Here is a 26298-nt window from a genome sequence, read left to right on the forward strand (position 1 = left end):
TATGTCATCATAATGTGATGTATCCTGTGCTTTTCTTCTGGTCTAAACTCTTCCATGGTGCTCTACCTTACAATAAAAGCCCTATATTTCTCTGATTTTATAAGGCATATAACATGAACCTTACAATGTGGCCCTTGGGGCTTCATAGAATTCTTGTGTTTCTTACTCTGTTTATATCAAATTAGAAAATATTTATCAAGCAACTCTTCTGTTTATGTTAACCAAGTTCGATGCTGCTGGGTTTGAAATTGAGTACATCAAAGGAGCCTCTTGAGCTGCTTATAGTATGGTGCAAGGCATGCTTCATGTACACAAATGACTGCAAACTAAATCAAGTAAAATAGGGTATGTAAATTTGACATCTTGACACTCCAATTAGACTAGAAACAAGAAACTGAATTTACTCTTCTGGGTCTCTCAGTGCAATCAACATAGAATGAGATACACTATAGATGTGTAATCCTTACTAGGTATACCAACACAGCTGCACCAGCAGCAGTCCTGTGCTGAATGCATGCTATATACCCAACACTTCCATTGGTAATCCTCAGAGCCTTATGAAGTAGGCATTTTTAACTCATTTCACAGATGATGAACCTGGCTCTGAAAATTGTTAAGTAACATTGTGCCTGCACTAAAACCACCTGTAGTGGTAGAGCCAGCGTTTGTAGCCAGATATAACTAAGAAGTTAAAAAGCTGCATTATTCCATACTCATGATTGTCCAACTACTAGGAAATAGACACCTGTGACATCACCTCAGATCATTCATATATATACACAGGGGTTGCCAAAAAATGTATACACATTTCAAGAAATGTTATCTATGCTCAAGCAGTAGTTCCCTGTAAATAGAAGTGTCTGGATGCTGATGGCAACCACTTTGAGTATCTCTTGTCATTGCAGAAGTCAGACGTGACTTGTATTCATCTTTTGTTATCGATATATATTATTACAATTAATACACTTTTTTCCTTTCTTAAAACACATATGTATTTTTGGCACCCTCTGTATACATATACATATATACACATATATACACACGTATATACACATGTGTGTATGTATGCGTGTGTATACATGTATATATCTATACATAAACCAATATACTCAAGAATATTGTTTTCCTTAGCACTACTGCTTACATGCAAGCTGTAGTGCTAAGGATAATATTCTTGAGATTTATTTTAAAAACCCACTCCCCAAATATTTGAGGTTATCTGACTTTATTTATACATATTCTTTGCATCTTCTGCTGGAAATGCCCCAGCTCCTTTGTTGCATTGTCAGTTGCATGCATGGACTACTTAAAGGATATGAATAAAAATGACTTTTAGATTGAAGAAGAGGTACCAGAATGGCTTCACATCTGTAGGAAACTGGCTCTTACTAGATGTCCATCCTGACTCTTGTTCACACAGGGGTCATTAGAAAGCACATCCTCCTTCCCATGCACAGGATGTTGCCTGCAAGCTCCCATTAGTGCTAATGGGTCATTTTCTTTCTATCGCCCCAAGGATCAAAAGGAGATGCTGCATCTTTGATGAAGTGCTAATGCTACACAGGTCTCAGGCCACTTAAGGGTTTTCTTTGTTCTCTTCAGATGGCAACCCAACAGGGGACTTGAGACCACTATCTACTTACTATATGAAGAGTTTATAAAGACAGTATTAAATGGAGGTGCTAAGTGCAGCTTCAGTAATGAAAATTAAAATGATTCCCCTACTTATAAAGCCAAACTCTTCCACCTTGGTATGTCCGAGGCTTGCATCTTGCGCTGCTTGAATCAATATGTCCTGCTCTTTAATGACACAAGGGAGAGATTACTACTTTTCTTCCATAAGCTTTAAAAAGTTGTTCAGGCAAAGATGTTCTCTAGTAGGAAAAAATAGGATTTGTGGCAGGAAGTGGGGAAAGGAAGTAAATGCATTTTAGAATTAGCTCTCTCCCCTTGTGTTGCCTTACCATTCTTTCTTAATGTTTTCTATGGTGACTTCCATCTGTCAGGTACCTCACAATATTTAGTGCTTAGAGCCCAGTACTAGGCACTGTAGGAGAATCTAAAACAAAGACACACATCTCTCTCCTCCAGGAAGTTATCATCAAAAAGAGAAAAATTGGTTATCAAATATATAGCATCCCATACATAACTTTCAGTACTGAATTCTCCATCTGAAAAGCCTGAAGCCATGCCAAGAATTCTTCATTCAACACCTCTTACCCTCCACACACACACACACACACACACACACACACACACACACACACACAGAGTTCTCTAATACGACATTCATTAAGCCTGGAGGAGAGCTGAAGTTTCCTAACAAATTTAGTTGAATAAATGAATGTAGGGAGTATTTCCTTGCATCGACATTTGACAGTATAAATCTCAGCCCACAATCTCACATGTGCAAAAAAGCTAACTTTATTTTCTCTGTAACTCACCTTGGTTTCTATTTTGAGCTCTGACTCTGAGTTAGTGAAAATATAATATCAAGCAATTTTAGTTTCTTTATTTCCCTGGGATTGTGTCTAAATTAATTGGGTTTAGGGACTTCCCCTTGTACCAATTTTTTGGGGAGGTAGAGAGACATTGCCCAGGAGCTGACCTTGAATATTCTATATTTATAGCTCAGGCACCCAGCACTTGTATTGCTACCCAGCACCTTCATTTTTGGGTGCATGACCCCTTCAGGTCAGTCATTTTTCGCATATTCTGTGCCACTCTGGGAATTTTTCTGTTGCTCCCACACCAGTGGAAAATGGAAAGTTCTGTGAAGCTGCCTAAGTTACCAGCATGCTTATATCTAACATGCAGCCATTTCTTTTCAAGGATCTCGCTGCTGCCTTTGGGTTCTGTTGAGAAAATGCACACAGATCAACATCACCCCATAAACCCACCTGAGGTTTCAGCTCAGTCCTCAGATTAGAGCATTGTGCCCTCCTTTTGGCATTCACTAATGACTATGTTCACATTTCCTCTCCTCCAACTTTCTCTTCTGCTTGCCCACATGAGAGGCAGGAAAGCTTTACTCTTCTCGTGTAATTGCCTATATATTCTATTTCACTTCTCTAAGAGTCTTGGCTTTTAAGACTCAAATGCACAAAGATAATTTTATATCTTTGGTTTATGATTCATAACCCTTCTCTGAGGCAACTAAAACACAATGGCTTGAAATATAAGAGAGGAAAGTCTAAGGAGAGAAAGGAAATATGGAAGAAAAAAAATCAAGTATTTCAAAAATAGTATCCCATTTGAGGCCAAGAACATGCTCTCCTTTAATATTAAGAATGATGGTTAGCAGTCAATAGATGCTTTGTTCTACTTAAGAGGTGGAGGAAGTAAACACATCCAGTACCTTCAGGGCAAATTAGATGGGATTAATGGTATGCTAGCGTAATATGAGTGTTTTAGTTAGTAGGTCACGGACGTAAGTTCTCAGTTTTTATGGTGAAATGACTTTAAGAAAGCTCAATGTACTCAATGCAATTCAAGAGTGTTATATCAATGGATTGATTTTACACTCTGTACCAGCTAATAGATTAGCTTACTACTGTTCCATGGATGCTGACAGAAGAGATACGATTTTTGGGTCAGAAACCAAGGATTTATTACTCACGACAAAACAAGCAGCAGGATATGTATATCAGTTCTCCTTGTTCTCAAGTCCCATGAAGGGACCCTGATAAACATTAGGAGTATAGGAGATATGTGTTCAAGCGGGGAAAATGTATCAGGTGGCATGGAAGTTAGATAGAATGGTTAATATGAGAGAAAATTCAAATGACAATGGAAAGTCAGGGGAGTAGCTATGTAGAGCACGTTTACCACAGCTTGTAAACAGGGGCAGTGTATTGTGGAATTTTGGGGTCACTCTCCTATGTTCTACATTGATTTAGTGTTTGCTAGAGTCAATTAATTACATTTAGTCAGTATCATCTAGATATGGTGAATAGCCTATGATAGGAAAGGAAATAAAATCAAACTTAGATTGTGATTTATTTTTTTAAGTAGTGGCCCTTTTGGCACCCTCTGTATTGATAACTTGTTAACAGATCCCAGATCAGCATAAATAATTCAAAGTTGTATAACTTTACCTGAAAAGAATGTAATATTCAAATATATAGAGACTTGTGGGAGTGAACTAGTGAATAAGATACGTACAAGCAAGGATAATAGGCTTAAGCATAGTAGAAAAAAGTAATATTAGACAGTAGAGAGATTTGTTGACAATGCTTCTGATTAACTGAAAGACCCAGAGTTCTTTAAGCAGAAGGTAGATTTGATAATAATAAAATCTGTTGATCGACTACATATTTTCACTTCCTATATTTTATCTCATTTAATCCTTACACAACCCAATGGGATATGTTATTTCCATTTTATAAATGAAGTTACTAATAATCAGAGAAACAAACAAAAACTATTGTCGAAGCCATAGAGTTGGTAAATAACCAAGATCCAATTTCAGTGCAGGGATATGCAACCCCATGGCACATGTTACTCTGCTTGGACACATTGTATTGAACTCATTTAATTCTCTGTGGAAATAGCTTCTAGAAATTTCTTCTAGTGCTAACGTATTCAAATATTTTTATTGTTTTGTATTTTTGGGAAAAATATCTAGTTAGAAATTTACTTTATTTTTTTCATGAAAAGTAAACCTCACTATTTTCCCCCCCGTCCTACTGTATGTTTAAAGTTAATGACAGTTACTTTTGTGACCAAAACTTCATTCTTCCCACAGGTGACTTGTATATAGGAGGAGTGGCGAAAGAAACATACAAATCCTTGCCAAAACTCGTCCATGCCAAGGAGGGCTTTCAAGGCTGCTTGGCATCAGTGGATTTAAATGGACGGCTTCCAGACCTCATCTCAGATGCTCTTTTCTGCAATGGACAGATTGAGAGAGGATGTGAAGGTACTAGATTTTGGTATCACACTCTCATCATTGCAGTTCCACCTCTAAATTAGAATGAGTCTCTTAACTAGCAAAATTTGTTTCTGCCAGCTAGTCAACCACCCCACTTAGAGTTTAGAAATCCTTATTCATATTTTTAATTTCTCCCCTCCCATAAATCCTAAATTTTCTGGACTGCTTGCAAAGCTACACTAATGTCTGCTGCAAACAGAAGCTCTATCCATGGTTCTTGTTATTTTCTGCTTCTTTGCATTATGTAGTACACAAAATTAGTGTGTTAACCCATTCCACACTGCTTACTTTATAACAGTAAATAGATACCCTATTTAGACTAGAAAAATATTATTTATTCCAGCAAGTGTTAATCAATTTGAGCCAGTTTTTTGAATCCACATTCAATAGGATGTAACAAGAAAATAAAGGTAGTTACCATTCTCAAATTACTATTTGGTTTGTGTCTATCTGGCAGCAGGAGTGTTTCCTGTATATTATCAGTTTGTTTTAGCAAAAAGTGGTTTCTTCTGTTACTCAAGGCTAATATTCCATACTTCAGAAATGTACTCAAATATCTTCCTGTTCCTTTGTGCTTTCTATCAGACTAAGATCTGTAGGAGTACTTTTTGATTGCTACTTTCATTTTAGATAATTTTCATTTCAACACCTCAGATTATTTGAGCCAATTCTCCCTCCATAAGTGTAATTTAATCACATTATCCTGAATTTTGTGGTTCGGAAATGTGTTGCTGCTTTTCCTTTAATGTTGAACACAGTTTGCACCATTTTGAAAATGTTAGATTCATAAGGAAATTTCATATGGGAGAAGCAAAGAAGGACATGTGAATTCCTATTCCCTAGGAGATTATGAATCATTTCCTCTCAGCCAAAATAATGCCATTAGATTTAGCAATTACCTAAGTACATGGAAAAATTTTTATTTGAAACTGCTTTTTTTTTTTTCCTCTCTGCAACATATATTTCTCTGAAAAAGTCAGGTGAAATTCAAACTGTTTTAATCCTGCCGGAGGATAAGGCTATTTAATGCAAATCTCTATTGAATTCATATTTAATTTTGTTATCATATTTTCTTTATCTCAAATTTTGGTATAATGCACTTTTGTAAAACAAAGGAAAACTATGTGTTTTTCTCCTTTTACCAATTCAGCAAAGGAAACAAAATTGTTAAGTGAATAAATTCCATCTAGTGGATAGCTACAAAAATGTGGTACATAAATAACATTGATTCTTGGAGGTGACCTAATCCGTGAGAATATATACATTAAAAAAATAAATAAATAAAAGTACTACAGACTCTTCTGCAAATATTGTTCAAAAATAGGCCTTTCTACAAGTTGCTTGGTAAGTGACTTCTCACCTGTAAGAAATAGTGGGAGCAGACACACGCATTCACAGCTAAACACCCACAAGATAGAAAACCAAGCAAACACACATGACCCCCTACCACTGGCACATGATATGAGTGGGTGGGTGGAAGGGGAAACAAATGAGAGGAAGATGTATTGAGAAAGACTATTAGCAGCCATGCTATTTGGTGTTATTTTCCAATATAATCTAATAAGTAATTTGATTAAGATGATTGATTTTTACATCCTCTTGGATAACCTTAAATTTCTATTTGAACATTTGAAATCTTTCAGTAGATTATGACACTGGTTCTTTCCTTACCTTATCTAGGATACTTTAATATTTGAGATTTAATAATTCTCACGCACTTTTACCCCATTTTCCTTTTTTTCTTAGAATGTTATTATGTTCCTGCCTTTTGGCTTTTACATTGCCTTGATTTTTTTTATTCCAATATCAAGATTAACTTTTACTTTATGATTATTTCTACGCTTTATGGTTCCTAGTAATAATCTCAGATGTGTCTGTCAAAGGTGTAATTAATGAGATACATATGTTTTTAGGATTAGTGATCAAATTTTAAATACTCGATAAATTCTCTCTCTAAATATTGTCTCATGGAATTGTAAATCCAAATCACATTGGAATCATTTACTTCCATATTAATAGAAATAGTATAAAGTTGACATAACCAAAAATCTTGTCAATATTTTCCATCATTCCTACCCAATAAGACTTACAAATCTCTAAGCGACTTTCATGTAAAAGTTCTTAGTCTTCCCTGAATAATCACTTGCTGCCTTTCATTTCTAACTAATTTTAGTTGGTAACAGCTCATTTTATTTATACAACACATGTTAGCTAGGGGAGGGAACTTACCTTGTCCAAGTCGCTTTAGATCAGTGTTTCTCAAACTTTAGCCAGTACCAAAATTGTCTGGATAACTGTTAAACACAATTACTGGACACCACCCCCAGCGTTTCTGATTCAGTAGGTCTAGGGTGGGGTCCTAGAATTTACATTTCTAATAATTTCCTAAATGATGCTGATGTTGTTGATGGGAAGACCACATTTTTTTGAAAATTACTGCTTGAGATGGCATTTTCCTGCTTACATCAGAGAAAATGGAGGCTGGTAATCCAGTAATCAGGCTCAGTTAATCTCAATACTGAGTCAAGATAACGCCCATACATAAAGTCATTTATTTATTTTTTTTTAAATTCAGACACTCTTTGCGTACACTTATAACATTCAGAGCCAAAAGCTTCATTATAAGCTACACAAACAATTATTAATGCTACCATTGATTAAGCACTGGTGACATTATGCTGTTTTATTTAATCCTCAAAACTCAGTGTTAGACTTATTCTTTTAGATGAATTAAGTTGAGCTGCAAAGTTGTAGGGGGACCTTCCTAAGGTCACACAGCTAGCTAATAAGTGGACGATGGAAGCTTTGAACCCAAGTTTGCCTTATTTGAAAACCCAGGCATCTAATAACCACTTTTTGCTATTGTTTCTTTGGTGTCCAGAGATTGTAGTTTTACCTTTATTTTCCTTTCCTCTTTAATTTAAGGACTTTTTAATTTAAGGACTTAATACAAATGTCCTTGTGGCTTGTTTCTAATTTGATTCAGTGATAAAGTAGAAGGAACATTATATAACTAAAGGGGAAAATAAATTTTGGGCTTTGTCTTGTGCAAATGCCTGTCAGTGTTTAAATATTGTTCTAGAAGGTGAGTACTTTGAAAAATGTGTCTTCTCAGGCATAGGCATGCATTCGCTTGTAATACCTGAATATAAAAAGACAGTTGTGGTAACGAAAAAAATAATTGTAATAAAGCACGTCTTTATGCTCACATGAAGGTGTAGCTGGAACTGAGTTGCTTGCTCCACAACATGGGAAGGTTACTTTTTAGGATTGCAGTCTTACCATTTTTAGAGTTTAGCCTTATTTTGAAATTGTATATCGGATCATTTTTGCAAAAACAAAGATCTGGCTCTTTCTCAATTTCTGTGCCTCCCCTTTCCTCTGCTGGGCAAATAAGGGAGCATCTATTCTTTGATAGAACAGCCCCTCCCCAAACAGGGCTTGTACCACTCCTTATTCTATGCTTAGTCCAGGAAGGAATGTGCTACGGGATATTGTTTTAAGAGATTAAAACAAATAAACAAACAGACACACACACACACACACACACACACACACACACACACACACACAAATACCCTCTATTTTCACCTCTATTTCTGTAATACCATGGAACAAAGATCATTAGACCAATTACCTCTCACAGATTGGAAGAACAGCAAAAATTATGCATTCTAGTGTTCTTAGTTATTTGATGCAATAGGTAAGAAAACTGTTATATCTATTTAGGTCTCCCAGGCCTGGTAGATTCTTAACAACTATTGTTATTACTATACCTGTTGTTGTTATTATTATTATTATTATTATTATCATCATTATTATTATTATTATATAATTGATATTTGCAATATGATGGTTTCTGAACTTGTGAACATTCCCAGAGGTTGGGCTAAATTCAATAACTTTCTATGAAGAGAGCCTTTACAGAGAAAGTTGTAATAGAAATATAATTGTAAGGAACATGTTTAAATAGACATTTTACAAAAACATCAGTTTATACAAAGGCTAATTATAGAAAAGTCTCATTTATTCACTAAAGCAGGTACTGAAAAGGCTCTCCCTGTTAACATCGTGTAATTAGACTGCTGTCTATTTTGACACATTCATAAAACCTGTAAAATAGTGTTTTCCACAAAATAATTTATACTCAAAAGCTATTTAGGTGGATATCATTCCCTTTTCACCCTTTCCAGGTTAGTCCTTGTTAGTGAAGCTCTACTGTAACACATAAGCAGAGGATGATTTGTAAGAGGGAAAGATAATGATGAAGGTGGAGAAAATACAGACATAATTCTAAAATTCTTAAACAGTATATGCATATAGCCATACAAGAGCAAAGATAAAGACTCCACATTGAAATCTTGTAAAGGAACTTTCTTTGTGGGGATTTATATTACAGTTTGTTCCATCCTCTATATTCTCTCCTCCCCTCCAAATTATATATTAATTTTGATAGTTTGGTGACGGTGAATGGCTGACATCGTAGTTTTAAGTCTTAATTGCAACAGCAAAATAAAAGATCTAGAGGGGAAAAAATGGAAAAGGATAATTGGTCCGCTAATGACTATAGTCTACACTGTATCTGCACGTAACAAATTGTGCTGCGTATTCCACATAAGCAATAGTCACTTTGGTGAGGCACTCATCTCTCTCCAAGACAGGAAAAAATACAGAAGCCCTTGTAATTGTCCTTCATTACATGTCATCGGCTCAATTAACCATAATATATATGTACACACATATATAGTAAAATTCTGATGAAGTACCGCTTTCTCATTTTTTGGCTTAAGATTTATGGCTGTTACTATTAATTTGTTTGCTTTACATAGCATTTTTCTCCCCTTTTACAGCAGCATGCTTTTTGAATCTGAACATTCTTCTGTGTTTGCCCCATTTCAGTATTGCTTACTAACATTTAATATATTTTGCTTTTTTTTTTTTTTAATTTTGCTGACAAAGTTGCATTGATGAAAGCTGACTTGCAAGGTAGATGGCCCTGTGTGTATAAAACAAGACTGAAACCCCATAATACACAGTGGAAAACTCAAAATAACTTTTTTTTTCTTTACATTTTTGCAGTAACATATTTGGGCGCAGACTTAATTTTTCCCCTTCTTGAACATTGTGCAAGAAACTTCATTTTGTAGCATAGTTTGCACAGAGGCTTTCAGTCTTGAATATGTTTGTGTAGTGATTACCTTTAGTGCTTTGATCATCCTTTTTTAAATTCTTTGTTTTTCAGTGTTCTAGTTATGATTCTTTAGAAATAGAATAGCATTCTTTTTACTTGTATGTTACATGGGGCATGCCATTTATACCGTTATTCTTTGTTTAATTGCATGAAATTGTCAAAGCATGCGAACTGATACTTGCCAACATACCTATCCAAAACACCCAATAATCACAACTTTAGCTATAGTCTTTGCAGGGAAACTTCTGGAACCCATAGGACATTTTTGCATAACTCTCCTCAGTTATTTTGCCAATCTCGTCTCAATTTCATGAAGTTATAATCTCTATTTCTCATGGTGTCTCTATTCATTGGTCAGAAGTTAAGGAGATCCATGCATTTTTCTAAAATTCAAGAGGTGATAAAGAATTATTGATGGTGGAATGAGATTACCTGTTACCACAATCATAGTGCTTGCTTTTACTATTTGTCGGTTTAGTTTACTATCATAATGTATTTTGTCCTACATTTGAAACTTCAGAAAAACCTTCATATCACAGCTTCTCTGTTTCTACTTCAGGTGTGTGAACTAGAATTTTCAAAACTAGTTTGGTCATATATTTTGAGGTGTTGGCAACTACTTTATGTGACCTAGCTCATGTATGCAACACTTTCGGATTTTTTTAAAAGAACCCAAGTTTCTTTTGGATTGTTTTCCAGGGCCCAGCACAACCTGCCAAGAGGACTCATGTTCTAATCAAGGTGTGTGCTTGCAGCAATGGGATGGTTTCAGCTGTGACTGCAGTATGACTTCCTTCAGTGGGCCACTCTGCAATGACCGTAAGTACCTCCCTGAATATGAACAGATGCTTGTCTTCGTTTCCATTGCTGTTTGATATCTGCGGTCTAAAACTGGGACTCTATATTATCTGTGAGTAAACGGCACTCATAAACAGGAGAAGCAGTTTTGTTTCTTTGTTTTTTTTTCTACAGAAAGGACATTTTGAAATACTATAGTATTAATCAAGGATGCCAATGGCTACATGTTATGATGGTGGTGATGCTTTGGTTTTCAACTGTGTGTTGTGCCGTTTTTGTTCATTGCCAATAGTCACCTTGTTGAAAATAATGTTTTCATTTCCTGTATATGGCAATTCCCCCCCCCAGTTTTTTGAAAGAGACTTCATGTTGCTTTATAGTAATATTTAATTTGATAAGATTATATCTTGAGGGCTGTAATTTTAGTGAATGGTGACCGGTCTCATTACGTTTTTTTCACTCTGCAGCTCTTCAAGCCCCTATCTGCCTTTTAATTTGAAAACATGTTTAAACGTTGTCCTTCGAGTATTCTCCCTTTTATTGCAACCACTTGTGAGTGTTTTCCCTCTTTTGTCTCACAATGTAAGTGTGACAAAGAAACACAGCATTCTCATTATATCATGGAATATCTGCTAATGCCTAATCTATGTGACTGCAGTTAGGAGTCTGAGACTGCATTAACTGGTGCCTAGGATGATGTTCTGTTTCTTAACTTTCGAATAGACCATGCTTTATGGCACTCCATCAAAATGGTAAAAGCCTTTCCTCAAAAAACATTGCATTTAACTCTACTGAGAAAATATTTCTGACAGAGCTTCCTGGTTGTAAAATAGAGTACATGCTTTATGTTTTTAAATGCTACAGCCTTTAAGAAAAAAGCTCTAAGATGATGGTGTGGGCAATGGTCTGATTGAAGGCTTGGGCTTCCAGGCAAAGGCTGTGCTGGAGTATATAGATTTAAAGAAAGACTAGGGTTTGTTCATTTTGACCTTTGTGTATTTAAGACTCTCTATTCATGTCTGTAGCTATGTGTATCACAACACTGAAGATGGGGTCAAACTGAACTATTTCATTGAACTGAGATGTTGCAGCCTAGAAATATAGTACAATTCCCCGGCTATCTCCAAGTTTCCTATCCAAACTACAGAATGTAGGAAGAGTAAGCAACTAATACAAAGTAAAAAGTAGTACTTGGAAAAGACCTCCAAAGATCACAGCCCCATAGATGGAGAAATATTTAGTCTCCATCCTGCCAGTGACATCTTCTTTGAATCACAAGTAAACTTGGAGCAACAAACAGGTATTCACACTCTCACATATTTGCAGACACTGTTTCTATAAATCAAATCACACTTACAAACAGTAACTCCATTTGAGGTTATATACCTATGTAAAGATTCAGTAAATACTTACATGCACATAAAACAAAGCACATAAAAAAACCTTATGTATGCTTTTGATAAGAACATGTACATATACCTGTAGAACGGTGACTCCCTGCATTTGCTCCCGCCCCATGGAAAATAACATAAACTTGTGTTTCAAGGACAGCCAGAAGGCTGATAATTTGTTATGATTTTATTATGGCAAACTTTTAATCTTGAGTATGATCCTGACAGATGTATGACTACATGTGGTAGCTGAGAGAGCTTTTTTTGCATGAGAATGTTTTTCATTTTGCTAAAGAACTTTCTCTGCCAAACTTTGCTTAATCTAGTTTCCATGTTTTATAAAACAGTTGCCATTTGGTTGTGTCAGATTGTGTATCCTCATATACCAGTTAAGTATGAATAACACAATTTCCTGTATGTATTTGCTAGACAGTTCCTAAAGGAACAGCAAGACCTTACTTTAAACCTCATGCTGTCTTCAAATCATTTTACAGAAAATTATTGGAATGCTGCTCTTGGGTGATACGTAGTAGTGATGGCAATGATAAGGCTATTTGTTATTTTCTTATAAATAAGGTAAATGTCATCCAACAAATGCATCTGATATGCCTCTTGCACAAATCAGCATTAAAATTACTTTGGAGGGCTCTCAGAATACATGCATTTTGATTAAATCATTACCTCTTAGTGGGTTTTCTGGAAATGCGAAAGTTTCTTGGTTTTTACATTGGAGTTTTGGTGATGAGGATATGTAGGTACAAATCAATATTTAAAAACAAACCTTATTTTCATATCAACCATAATTTGTAGAAGGTACAATAGTAACCACTGCCTTGAGGACATGCAATTGATATGGCAATAAGAGTAGCACGCTACGTTTTCTTTACTTTTTAAATTAATCAAAATACTTTTCTACTTCGTATGTCTACAGCTCACTGTTTTTCTGTAAGTTGCACAAATAGAATTAGTGTGCTTCCTGGGATTTTAACAAACTCCTTTTCTTTATAGAGGTTGACATGTTTTTGTTGTTGTTGTTGTTTTGTTTTATTTCGTTTTGTTTTGGAATAAAGCCATTTAGGACATTTTATTTCTTAATGAAATTTTCATCACCAGCTTGGGTATTTATTCATCAATTCTGTGACTGCAACCTTCAACTGCATAGATGACAAAAGGAAATAGAAACAAAACTTTTTAAAAGGGGCAAGAACACACCACATGGCAAATGAGACACCCCATCCCCCACAGCAGGCCTTCTAAATATTATCTGTCTAAGTTTCATAGAGTGGGTAAAAGTAACTACAAAATTTTATTTATGTTCACCTGGAGATATAATTAACAATGGGAAGAGGGGAATACCTTTTAGCTTGTAAGTGTAATCTTGGATAAATTATACTAATTAATGAACTTACAGGAATCTTTCAAAAAAGAAGCACTTAGGCAAAATGATGCCAAACCCTACTTCGAAATAAAAGTGTTTGTGAAACCTGTTCTTCCCTGGAAAAGTGGCATCTATGTGACCTACTTATTGACAAATAACAATTACCTTGTATTGTGGTGTGTGTGTGTGTGTGTGTGTAATACTAGTAGTAGTAGTAGTAGTAATAGTAGGGTAGTGTACTCACCTCAGTCTTCCATATCAAAACTATATTTGAGGTCTCCAATATGATTTTTCTGGCCTATGGTTGTAATCTCCTGGTTGAGTTTCTCATGTCTTATTCCTTCTTCCTCCAATTCATCCTGTGCCTCCTTACCAGTTTTGTTCTTCCTGTTTTCCCTAGTAGTTTAATTATCACCAGCCAGCTCTTCCTGATTCTCCTCACCAGAGGCAATGATTTTCCTCCTCTGACTTCTGTAGAATTTTGTTTATGCTGTTTTATCAGCCATCACTTTCTTCTTATAGTTACTTATGTTTGGTCTTATCTCCCTGTAAGACTACACACTTTTCCCATGGACAATAGTCCTTTACATTTTGGCTCATGCACCCAGTGTTTTTTGCACATCGAGTTGCATACAATTGGTGATAATAATTCACTAAGTCAACATTGGCTAGGTGCATAACTCTTATATAAAGATTTCTGGTACCCATCAATGGCCAATAATACTCTCCAAGTTCATCAATATGGAGTTCATGAGTTTCCATGGTCTGATCCTAACATTCATGTTCATCCTTATCTGTCACAGAATGTTATCCATAGTCATGTCACCACCAACTAACTTACTTAGCTCTTTCTGACCAACCTGACACTTTCTCACTCTCCTCACCATTGCCTGTGCTGACTTCTCCTCTTAGGGAATGTCCTCATTCCTCCTGGAATGTATTCCTGTCAGCATATCAGCTTGAAGAACTATGATTTCATTTTCAATCTCGACTTAAACTGTTTCATCCCATGGAAACTTCCCTTGTCTTCTGAGCTGAGCCTTGCCTTTCCCTCTTCTGAAATCTCACAGCAACAGTTTTTGTACTTACCACATGTTGTAGCTATTTGTGAACTTTCTCTTGGGTGTAACCGCTCAGTCAGTGTTTGCTCTGTGCCGGGTCTGTGCTAAGAGTTTATATTCATTATATAAAATCTACAGATCATCTACACTTTCTTGCACACCCAGGCACCATCGTCATACCGCTGTGCTGCAACCGGCCTTTTCTGCTTTCACCCTGTGGACCAGAATAGAATGTAACCACATTGGTTCATTTAATGTCAGATTGCAGAAGATGAATATGGCTATGATCACATGGAAAATAGCAAACATAATAACATTGTCACATTACATTAGTATAGAAATGTTGTGCGCCAAATTACAGTTCAGCTTCAATGGTGTCTGTTACCATAAGGGAACAATCCATCATAGCGCTATGATTTTGGTAGTAGGAGAGTATGGGCATTGCCATCAAAAGACTATTTTCAGAATTCTAAACTGTGCCAAAAGAAAATCTTTCTGATAAGAATTCATTATATCTTGTATATGAGAATTAGAAACATTCACTGAAACAAAGATGAAATACATTTATTGTGTCTTGGTACCATGACATTTAAAAGTATCTTCAGCTTTGTTTCTCACCTTCTTTTGTTGTTTGAAAGAGAATTCAATACCCAATATCTGAGCATCAGTATCAGAACTACTGGAGTTGAATCAGAGCATACACAAAACAAAACAACACAAACAATTTGGATTAAAGTAACATTATTTCTCTCCCATTTAGAGCTGCCAGTAGCATTAAACCTGATTTGCTGCTGACACCATTTAGGGCTGAATAAAATTTAGAAAATAACTATGTCCACAACCAGTTCCTCATTTGGAGTATGATGAATCCTATTAACCTTGAATCATTCAAGCAGTTCTAAATGACAGCCCTTAATTTGCTTAAAGTAATTCATAAGCAATATTTACAGATAATGCCTTAGAAAAACTATATCTGGGGAAATAGGGTCAGACCTTTCTTAGGTTAAACCATAAAGGATTAAAATATTGTTCATATTGAGTCAAAATGCAATAAAAGATAGAAAGGAAGGCATAATGTATGACAGAGAAATGCACTGTGTTATAGAAGTGCTATCTTCTATTTCATATAAATGTGTCTTTGTTTCTCTGGTTGGTAATAGGCATCATACATAAAACTAGATGCAGAAAAGGAAGTATCGGTATTTTCATATTGAAATTGGGCAGTCAAATGACAGCTTTAAGCTGTATCTACAGAAGAAAATGTAAGTGGGGGGGGGACACAAAAGTGGAGTAGAGTGTTAGTGTATTTGAACTATCCAGATTAGTCACCTGTATTTTTCAGCATCTGAATAACCTATGATTCTACATAGCCTTTTTTACTCTGCGTAAATGGTATCAATTTGGCCCCAGAAGTTAAGAAAGAAAGCCCAATCGAAATTTTTGTTTTTGCCTGCTAGTGCTCTAATTTTTCTGGCCTGCTTAAAATTCTGTTTGGACGTTGGTTTGGCTCTTATGTTAGTGTTCTTCATCGTAGGTCTGCTGTAAATACGGAGGTGGCCTTCAGTTTTTTCACTACTGTGCTAGTACTGTCATAACCCCATAGAGCCCAACTCCACCAATGCTCCACTGAGAGAAGTTTCGCCAGTCCCCTTGATTAACTCGTCTTAAGGGATGGCAATGGTTCCAATTCTCACCAGACGGCATTTCAAAGAGTTCTGTGACATAGGCTGCATCTGAATAATTTTCTTCCTGTGTGAGTACATGATGCTCAGATTTCTCACTTTGCCGTCCAGCCATAGCAACACAGCAGGGGCAGAATCCAAGCTGGTCGGGGGTGCGGAGGAGACTGCCTGAATCTGAGGTGCGAATTTTTGGAACTTGAGGCCTTGAGGTTTACTTTTAGTTTTTAAATGGATTTTACTTCCCCAGAAATAATGCACTTAAAGCCCCTGGGAACAGAATGAAGATTAATCATAGTCCATTCTCAGAATCCTGCATAATACTAAATATGTTTAAATGATGACTAATTTAGTGTCCATTTATTAATCAAGAAGATATGTAAAGAAAGGAAAATGGTAAATAATTATCCAACTTTATGGAATCACATTATCATGAGTAGTTTTTTAAAGAAGTAGTAGAAGATGTTAAATAATTAGTTTAGACTTTGGGAAATACGTTTTTTTATATCCTTTGTTGCTGTGCATATGCCTACGTAGTGCATAAGAAGAACTACAAAATACTTTTATGTAGGTAATACCATATTTTAGTGCTAATTAATAGTGTGTGTGTGCATGCCATTCACATGTTATAAGTCTTAACCTTTTCAATGAACTTCAAAAAATGTTGTTTTCAATTTACAAATGAGGATATTGAGGCATGGATTGTTTGAATAACTTCTTGGAGCTAAAAATGGCTACTAATTGGCACAGAAAGACTATGAACGTAAGTCTAACTTCAAGCCCATGCTCTTATTTGCATCCACAGTTCCTGGCATGGAGGGATAGATTGCATCAGTGTAGTTGAAATTCCCTAGACAAGTTCGTGATGAGTGGCATTTAACATTGTGAATTTTCTCCCATCCTCATCTGATCCTTGATTCTTATGTTTAATTTTAAGAATTATGTTGCATGAAACATGCTCTACCCTTCAACTGCTCAGTTGCCACTTCTAAAGATGAGTTAAAAATTCATAGCTGTCTAAGGCATACGCACTGTCATTAACTTCCAGTTCTGTTAGAAAAAGGTACTGATTATGAAAGAAAGATGGGAATTTCCTGTTAATTTTCTATGACAGCCTGAGTTTCTTGAAAACAATAATTTAATATTTCATAACGAAATCAGGCGAAATATGTCCCAAGTTCCTTTCTCTTGAATCATATTCACAATGTGTATTATGTGAAATGAGCAGCTAAGATTCAGAATTGTACCGACCAGTGAATGTGTACCAAGTGTTTCATTACGTTGATTATATCTCAGTTTTCGCTGTGTACAAATGCTGAGGCAGAAAGAAGCAAAAAACGAAGTCAGAGGTTGGCAGTGTGGTCTTCAAAGGTTGTTGGAAGATGCGTGAGGGGAACGAGGTAATGCATGAAGCCAGAGCATGAAAAATCACAAGATTAATAGTGAAGACTCAGGGGCCCTTGTATTTGTAGGGAAAGGAAAGAAAGCTCAGGAGATATGTGCAGAGTCCAGAAAAAGGTCATAATAAAAATAACATTGAGCTTACCTTAAGGAATAATTTTATTCATGAAAAAAAAAAAAAAAAAAAAAAAAAATATATATATATATATATATATATATATATATATATATATATATGTATGTATTATTGTAAAGGAAATGTGCCTTGCCCGGTGACCCTTCTTCCTTCCCTGAACAAAGGATTCTGGGTCTTTAATGAGATTTACTGTAGCAATTAAAAAGTGTAGGATTCTTTTATAGGGAGGAATTATGGTCTCTGCTGCAGCTCAGTGCTGTTTATACATTGTTACTTCTTTGGGAGCATTCTACAGCAGCATAAAATACAATGGTGATCTGTTAGCTCTGGGTATTTTGGAGTATATGATTTTAATGACCCTAATGATCTAAATTCTCACATATTTCAGAAAATGCCCTATAGAGCTTGAGGCTTAGCCTCCCCAGGATTTGTTGAGATAGGAAGGTACAAAGGTGTTTCTTAACTTGAAATTAGTTTGGAATGAAACAAGGTTTCATAAAAGAATGAGCTGATATAGAAAGATGCTAAAAAGAAAAAAAAAAGTGGGTCGCAAACAAGGAAGAGGCTGCTTTTGACAAAGACAGTGGAAATTGTTCGCATAGGTGTGAATGCTTCTTATAAATATATATACCACATGATCCTTTAGGGAGAGAAACAGATGGAATATGTAGTGAAAAATAAAGGCTGCATTTTGCTTGGTTTCTTAACTCTAATGGTACAGTGTATATTTTGATATTTGGCATCTCCTATTGGGAAGCTTTCAAGGCCTCATCTGGATTCCAGCAGCTCAGGGAACTACTGACATCAGGAACTGTGTCGAGTAACGGCAGGCCTTGGAATATGTTTGCAAAGCTTCTCCAGGTCATGACATGATGCATAAATATCCCAGCCGGGTTTCTGCGTCAAATTCTTGATGGTCACTCGAATGCCCAACATGAAGGAATCTAAATCCGTAGATGTGAATCCGGGTAGTCATTGCACCCTCAGAGTAAGACACTGTTGCTGAAACTGTGGGGTCCACCTTCCACGACATCAATGATAAATCTGCTCTCTGAGGTCCTATTCGGGGCAAGTGTTCCATTTTACTAAATTAAAAACAGCAAAGTGTTAGAGAAATAACATTTCCTCTCAGCCGCGGGAGACCTCGCAGAAGTAATTAAACTGGATTTTAGTGTGTCAGGCTCATTCCTTTTATTGACAGTGACAATAATTCTGTAAATCAAAACCTGGAAGCATGTTCAGTGTCGTGGAAGTGCAAAAGATAAAAAACTAAGGTTCTGAAAATTAAAGCTCCCGAAATGAAAATGGATCTATGCAGTGCAGTAGGAGAGGCTGCTGCCCGGGAATGCAACCTCTCTTCTGGAATTCAGGGCCTACACATGGGATGATAACCATCCTCAGAGTTTTAGCTGAGTCCCTGAAAGTCATAGGGGTGTGAAACCAAATGAAGTAGCTCTTTAGAACTAGCTGTTATTTATGGTTTTAAGGGCAGCTGGAAAATCCTCTCTCCCCAACCCTGGTATTTCTTTTTTCTAATGTTGTGAATGGGTTTTGTTGACATTTATTTCCTTGGCATTCTTGCATTTTTTTGATTCTACATTTAAGGTTCTCCACAGTCTTGCTCAACAAACACAACTCTGCATGCAGCGTGCTTTATTTCTTGTGTGCTCGGACATCCACTCTTAGATACAGAGAGAGACACACTGGTGTAGTCACTGAATGCTTTCTGTGCCTTCAGTTCTGCTGAACGACTCCCTCATCCCGCTTGCCCACAGCCCCCTCCCTGACTTCCACTCCACAGAAGCAGTTAGATGTAGTACATGGAGATGACCCAGCTCAAATCAAGTTTATCCAGAGCAGAACCGTCCTCTGTTAGCAGGTGATTTCTTCTGCTTCTGAGTCTCCAAACATTTACCCTCTAACAGATGTCTTTTTATGTGTGCATGCCTGTATTTCCTGACTATATTTTCATCCCATTCTTCTATTTTTGGTATTATTTCTCACAGTGTCTAGCACATATTAAATGTTCAGTAATATTTTAAGATCGGTGTTTTGAAATCTCCATTAGTTTCCTGTTTTAAGACTTTATTTTTTTAGAGCAGTTTTAGGTTCAAAGCAAATTAATAGGAAGGTACAGAAATTTCCCATATGTCCCCTGCCCGCACACATGCATAGCCTCTCCCACTATGAACACCCCACACAGAGTGGTGCAGTTGTTACAATTGATAAACCTACATTGACAGATCATAATCATCCAGTTCATAATTTATAAGTTAACTGATGTGTGTCCCCATCCGTACAGTTTCTTTAAGAAAATATACAGATGTTTAACATCAGACAGGGGTAATGTGTTATGTTTTATCACGTTACTGTAAACGCAGTTTTCATTGTGTTTCTTCCTGATAGTAAAGATCCCTGTAGAATTAGAGTCTTATTTAGCAAGAAAGAAAGGGCTTTGAGTAAAGATGTGTGTGTCTGTTGGGCGGGATATAAGGATGTATGCAAGCGCATGGGCACACACCATGGGTGATGGGTTTAGAAACATCTCTTTCTATTTTTTTCAAATTGTGCCAAAGTCCAGCTTTGTACGCTATCACATTAAATTTAACAAATTCTGGGACATTTGATTGTTTTCCAGATAACTATTTTTGTTCAATTTACGTTTTTCTCATTAATTAGCTGGTCAACCTTCAGGAATAATCACATTATTATGAGATGTTACACTGCTTATGTGATCTTTTTCAACTAAGCTAAGATTTGCTATGTTGGGGTGTTTTTTTTTTAGTAAGAATGTAAGCTTTCTGGGGAGAAAATGATACTATTTCTCTTACAATAGCCCATCACTTGTGTGCCTTGATTTAGTTCACTGATATTCTTTGAGAGAATTCTACAGACGTTGCCTTTGCAACAGCTCCAGAGGAGCCAAATGCCCCTTTAGTGTTATGTAGATGGGATTAGTAATATTTTGGTATTTTCCTTTCCAGAATAAAGATGATGAGGGTGGTACAGTTGTATACACAAATGCCAAGTACAAGAGGCTCACTTGGCCTAATTGGTTTCATTCAGTATTTTAGGAGAATTTGCCTAATATGGGCTTGATAGGATTATGAATATTTTCTATCTAAAGCTAAACCACATTTGGTCTGCCAAGTCCATAGAGATGGACATCAGAAATAGAACTTGCTTGGTCGTTAGGTAGGTTGAGAAAACAAAGTTTAAAAAATAAATTCCGGATACTAGAATTTGTCTACCTAAATCAAAAAAGAAGTAGTAAAATCAAGGGGCTGGACTAAGTCAGAGGTTCCCAAAATATGGGTCTTGGACCAGCAGTGCCAACATAACCTGCAAATTGGTGACAAATGCATATTCTCATATTCCAGACCTTCTGAATTAGAAACCGTTGGGTAGAAAGTATGTATTTTAAGAGCTTCCAGATATTCCTGATACACACCTAAGTTTGAGAATTATTAGACTAGATGATCTCTAAAGGAATCTTCTTAGTTCAGTGCTTTCCAGATAACAAGAAACTTCATTTAATGGGATAAAGGAAGTTCTGTCTGAAAAAAAAAAATAAGTAAGTAAAATATCGTGACTAGATTTATGAGACAGTTTTGTTACAATTTTGGATGTTTCTTACATGGTGATATGAAAGAAATAACAAATTTTCATTTTGATTATCAGCCTCCCCAGTTGACTGACAACCTTAAGAATGTTTGAAAAGTCCCATTCACACTATTCATGCTGTGAAAAATCTAGTTCAAGGCAACATATTTCCTACAATATGAGGAGAATAAGTAAATCCAAGGGCACATTCCTCTATTCTTATCCTTTGGGGTTCTTTGGAATAATTCTAGGATAATTAGTAGAGATTAGGAAATAAAATATTCAAATCTGCAAATGAATTTTAACTTAGAAAAACCTTCTGTCAATTGAACCAATGTCCAAAATGTCTTTCATATGAAATGGTACATCCTTTACATGGAATCCTTTTTCATTGCCTAAAATGTTCCATATCTTTACCTACCCTGCTAAATCAATGTGATCCCTGTTCCCTAGGAATTCCCCAGATACAATTTCCCTTCTCATTAATAAATACCCCATATCTAGTAAGATCTTCATAGTTCTTTTTCTTCACTCACAGAAGATCCATACTTGACAATCTTCAGCCGTATGCGACCGTGAGCAAGACACTTGAGTTTTGTGGGCCTCAGTTTCCTCAATATAAAATGAAACATTTGGTTTTCCCTGTGTTGAAGGTTCCAAGAGCTCCAAGAGTCTGTGATTCATTGTCACTATATTCTTCCTCTTCTTTTTCCTCAACCCTTGGACCTATTTTTATTCATGTCTCAGGCTCTTCTAGGCTACAGCCTACAGCTCAGTCACACCACACTAATCTTAGAGTATATCTTAGCCAAAGACCTTTCCTGCCAAATCCTATAAAAAGGAAGAACTTGGAAAAGGAAATCTGATTAATGGGATGTCTTCCTGTTTTGAGAAAGGAAACTTTGAATCAATCCTGTAACACAAGGCAGAAACTTTAGCTATTTGTTTCTTTCATGTTTGTATATAGCTATTTATTTATAGCTCCTTTCAGATATTTACTTACATCAAACTTGTTTGAAGGTGAAAATTTTACTGCTGCAGGGCTCAGGTCTGTGTACTTGCTTAGCTAAATGCTAAATGTAATTCTTATTGGTACTTAAATGTAATATTTTTGATGATTTTAAAAATCCCGGTAATATCATTAAGGGTATATAATTGTTAATATGATCAAGAATACAGCTACTAATTGAACATCTATTTTCTGGGGTTTTTATACTAAATTTATTTCTTTTCAAAGCATCCTTGCATAAGAAGAATTGCAACATCAGTTGTACAAAAGATGTATATAAGGTGAAGAAGTATTCCCATGTTACATGTTAATAAGAATTCAGGCTTGTTTCACTTAAAATTTCATGGTCTGCAGATTGCATTATGCAGTTTCTCAGTGTTGTATAAAATAGTCAAATTGAGAGAATTTATATGCATTCTTTACTTCTACTTCAAATGATTTTGAACATACACAAGGTGAATTAACATTTCAGATTTCCCAAGGTTAAGACATTGTGACAATGAGGAAGAACTGATACAGGGCAAACTTAGTCCTTTTTCCCTTCCAAGTCACTCATCGGCAGGTTGCATTCTATACTGACACACAGGAATACATGTGCCCAACATATAGTGAAACTTCATGAAAGCTGCAGCTTAAAAAAGGAAATCTTTGTATACCTTCAGTGAATGTGCAGACTTTAAAAATGATGTTTTTCGTTGTTGTTTTTGTTTTTCTTATGAAGTAGAATATGAAACATTCTGGATAACCCAGGGAAATGCAAGTTTTTCTTTTTTTTTTTTTTTTCCTGTTTAAGATAGTGCCAATTTGATGTTGTTGAAAAAAAAAAATCATGAAATGATAAGCATGTGATTTTTGCTTTTCCAGCATCCAGTTTCTGGTCTATAGTTCTGGTGTATAACGGAGGAAAGGATCATCTTTGGCAGTGAGCCTAACCTTACAAAAAGTTTCCTCTTCCACCTGTAATTTCTATACTTCTGAATAGATACTTTCCTTTTGCTGGAAAGTACTATGATTTAATTTTAGAGTATTCTATCTCTCTGGCTGGTACTTGTCTGTGTAGGAGACTTTAATACCTCTGCTTCTGATGTGAAGCACTGCTGGTGGGAAATGAAAACCAGTGTGAAAGTGTCATTCCAAGTTCCAAGGGTCACTGGTAAGAAAATAGGCCTCAAAAATCTCATATGGGTTAGAAACATATTTACACGGCAAATGATCTAAATCGAGACTATTATTAATTGTGCATTTACTATGTTACAAAACACTTGGAGAAATATGGAAACTGAAATGACTGGGTCCTGTCCCAAAGGAGGTTCTGTTTTAGTTGGGGAGATGATTCCCAAGACACAAGGCAGCAAGGGGTGTTGTCTGTTTTGGTGCATGACTTATTACACGGGCTTACAACAGTGCCTGGTGCTTAGTAGATGCATACTCAATAAACATTTGTGGAATGAGTCAACTATATTGTTAACAAGATCATTAGCAACTGAAGTGCTGATTGTGTGGTGCAAACAATTGCTATATGAGTGAATTCAGAAGAGCAGGCAAGTGGGCTGGTTACATGGAAGTGATGGAAATAGAAACTCAACTAGGTAGAGGGAACCAGGGAGGGCATTCCACACAAAGGAGATAATATGAGCAAATGTGAATCTATAGACAAAGTACTCACAGATCCAAACATATCTGTTGAACACTTTTCTGGATGCTCCTCTAGTCTCCGTGTGTACAGAAGTAAACAAGAGGAGGTTGTGGCTGCAGTGGAAAGGTAACAGACTTTGGAGGCACATAGGTTCAGAATTGCATTCTGATTGCATTCTATGTGTGGCCATAGCCAAGTTGATTAATGTATAGGGGACTTGACTTCTCCATCTGTAAAATGGGACTATGCTTACAGATCCTACAGGACTGTTTTGAGAGTTACAGGTAATAATATATGGTGAGATATTTACTGTACACCCAAAGTAGCAGACATTCTATAATTGATATATATTGCAACGCTGTCCTTTCCTTTACTTTTAAGGAGCTCATAGACAAGAGGAAACGACTGGTACATATACAGATCATTATTATTTAAGAAGTGCTTTAATACTTTGCTTTTCAGAATGTGTTCTGAGGACCAGCAGCACCCCCGAGCTCATTAGAGATGCAAACTCACAGGCCTGCTGTTCCCCTACACACCTACTGAATCAGAATCTGCATTTAACAATATCCCAGGTGATACATGCGTACACTGAAGTGTGAGAAGCATGCTCTAACAGAAACGTGTAACTAGGGTAGAGCAAGGAGTAACTAAGCTGACTTAAGGAAGTAAGGGAAGACTTCTCTTAGAAAGTGATATTTAAAGGAATTCAGACCAAAACGTTACATACACATGCCTAGGTTAACTTGCTCAGTAAAATCAGAATTCCTCATTTGCAAAATGCAATCCATATTTACCTTCTTGATGTCACCGTTTCCACATCACGTGGGCTTGGTAATCTCTTGTGGTTCAGCAGGCTTAATGCCTGCCAAAGCAACAGTTTTATCAAAGTGAGTCCAATCCTTCTTCCTGCTTTAATGCACTGGAAGGACTAAGCTCTACAATCTAAAATCTAGGATTTACTGTGCCCATAAGAGGTCTGAATTCCCCAGCCCTCTCCCAAGCAACTCAGAATGCAGACGTTTCATTGGAGAGTCTAGTGAAACCAGAAAGGTCTTGGCAATCACTGCTTCTTTCTGGGCCAGTAAATGGGATAATGTAAGAGTCAGTCATTTGGTGCTCAGGAAAAAATAAATACCCAGCTTTCCCTAGGTTGTCCCTGCAGGTCCCTCTGATTTAACACTCATTTTCTTTTTAATGTGAGAATCGCTTCTACTTTATGTGGAGCCACGTGGTCCTGTTCATTGAGTTGGCAGGTGGCTCCAATCATGTAATTACGATCGTGATTGTCGCCTGCCAAAGCACAAAAGGAAACTGTAGAAATCCACTCCGGTGCTCTTTAGTGAATTGTTGCATATGCTTTTTTGGTATATCATTGCACATAAATCTCACAGTAGCAATAAAACTATTAGGGTAGTAAAAGATATGCATTTTAATTTTCATAAAAAGTGTCATAAAATTCAATTAACTACAGTTTCCCCGAATAGCAGTTCACTCTGCGAAGCCCAGGGTTTCCTAATCTGAAATTACACGTTCCTTTCAATTTTCCAAGTGACCTCCATTAATACTTTAATCGTTACACTTTCTCATCATCTTGTAACGTTGTCATCTCCGGGGTCCCTTTGTCTCCTTATCTTTCTATAAATTTTCTCCTGCTTTTGTACAGCCTGTAGAGGCACTTCCAATACAATGGTGTGTGTGTGTGTGTGTTTTCTTATTTCCTTAATTGGGGGGAGAAAGGGAGATGAATAGCATAAGTAATCCACACAAATTTAGGCATTATAATTACCCAGGAATGGAGGGAAATGTTCTTTAGTTCTATATTCACAAGTAATGAGGAAAAACCAGAGAGATTTTATTTATTAGACTACAAGAGAATCGAACCCCCGCTTTGCTAATCTATAAAAGTGAACATCCCTCCTGTATTTTTAGATTGTTCACCTTCTCCTCAAAAGTAGTTTAATAGCACAGACTAGGAAAAGGTCTCCTGGTGTTCAGATTTTATTACTTTCACTGACTAAAGTGCAGTACATTTCCTAGTATAATTACACCCCAGTTGTCACAATAAACGAACACAGTGTA

The 26298-nt window shown here is 36.3% G+C and overlaps 1 protein-coding gene across 12 annotated transcripts in view; it reads left to right on the plus strand.

Annotated features, from left to right (window-relative positions):
- The window catches only part of NRXN1 (neurexin 1), a 1108907-nt gene that overhangs the window by 585451 nt on the left and 497158 nt on the right, over positions 1-26298 (plus strand). For all 12 annotated transcript variants that reach the window (XM_081069306.1, XM_081069308.1, XM_081069310.1 and 9 more), the window contains 2 exons: positions 4748-4921; positions 10824-10943. In XM_081069306.1, the coding sequence (XP_080925432.1) occupies positions 4748-4921; positions 10824-10943 (294 nt within the window). The remainder of the gene's footprint in view (positions 1-4747; positions 4922-10823; positions 10944-26298) is intronic.

This window comes from Rhinolophus hipposideros, assembly GCF_964194185.1.
Source record: "Rhinolophus hipposideros genome assembly, chromosome: 12".
Lineage (NCBI taxonomy): Eukaryota > Metazoa > Chordata > Mammalia > Chiroptera > Rhinolophidae > Rhinolophus > Rhinolophus hipposideros.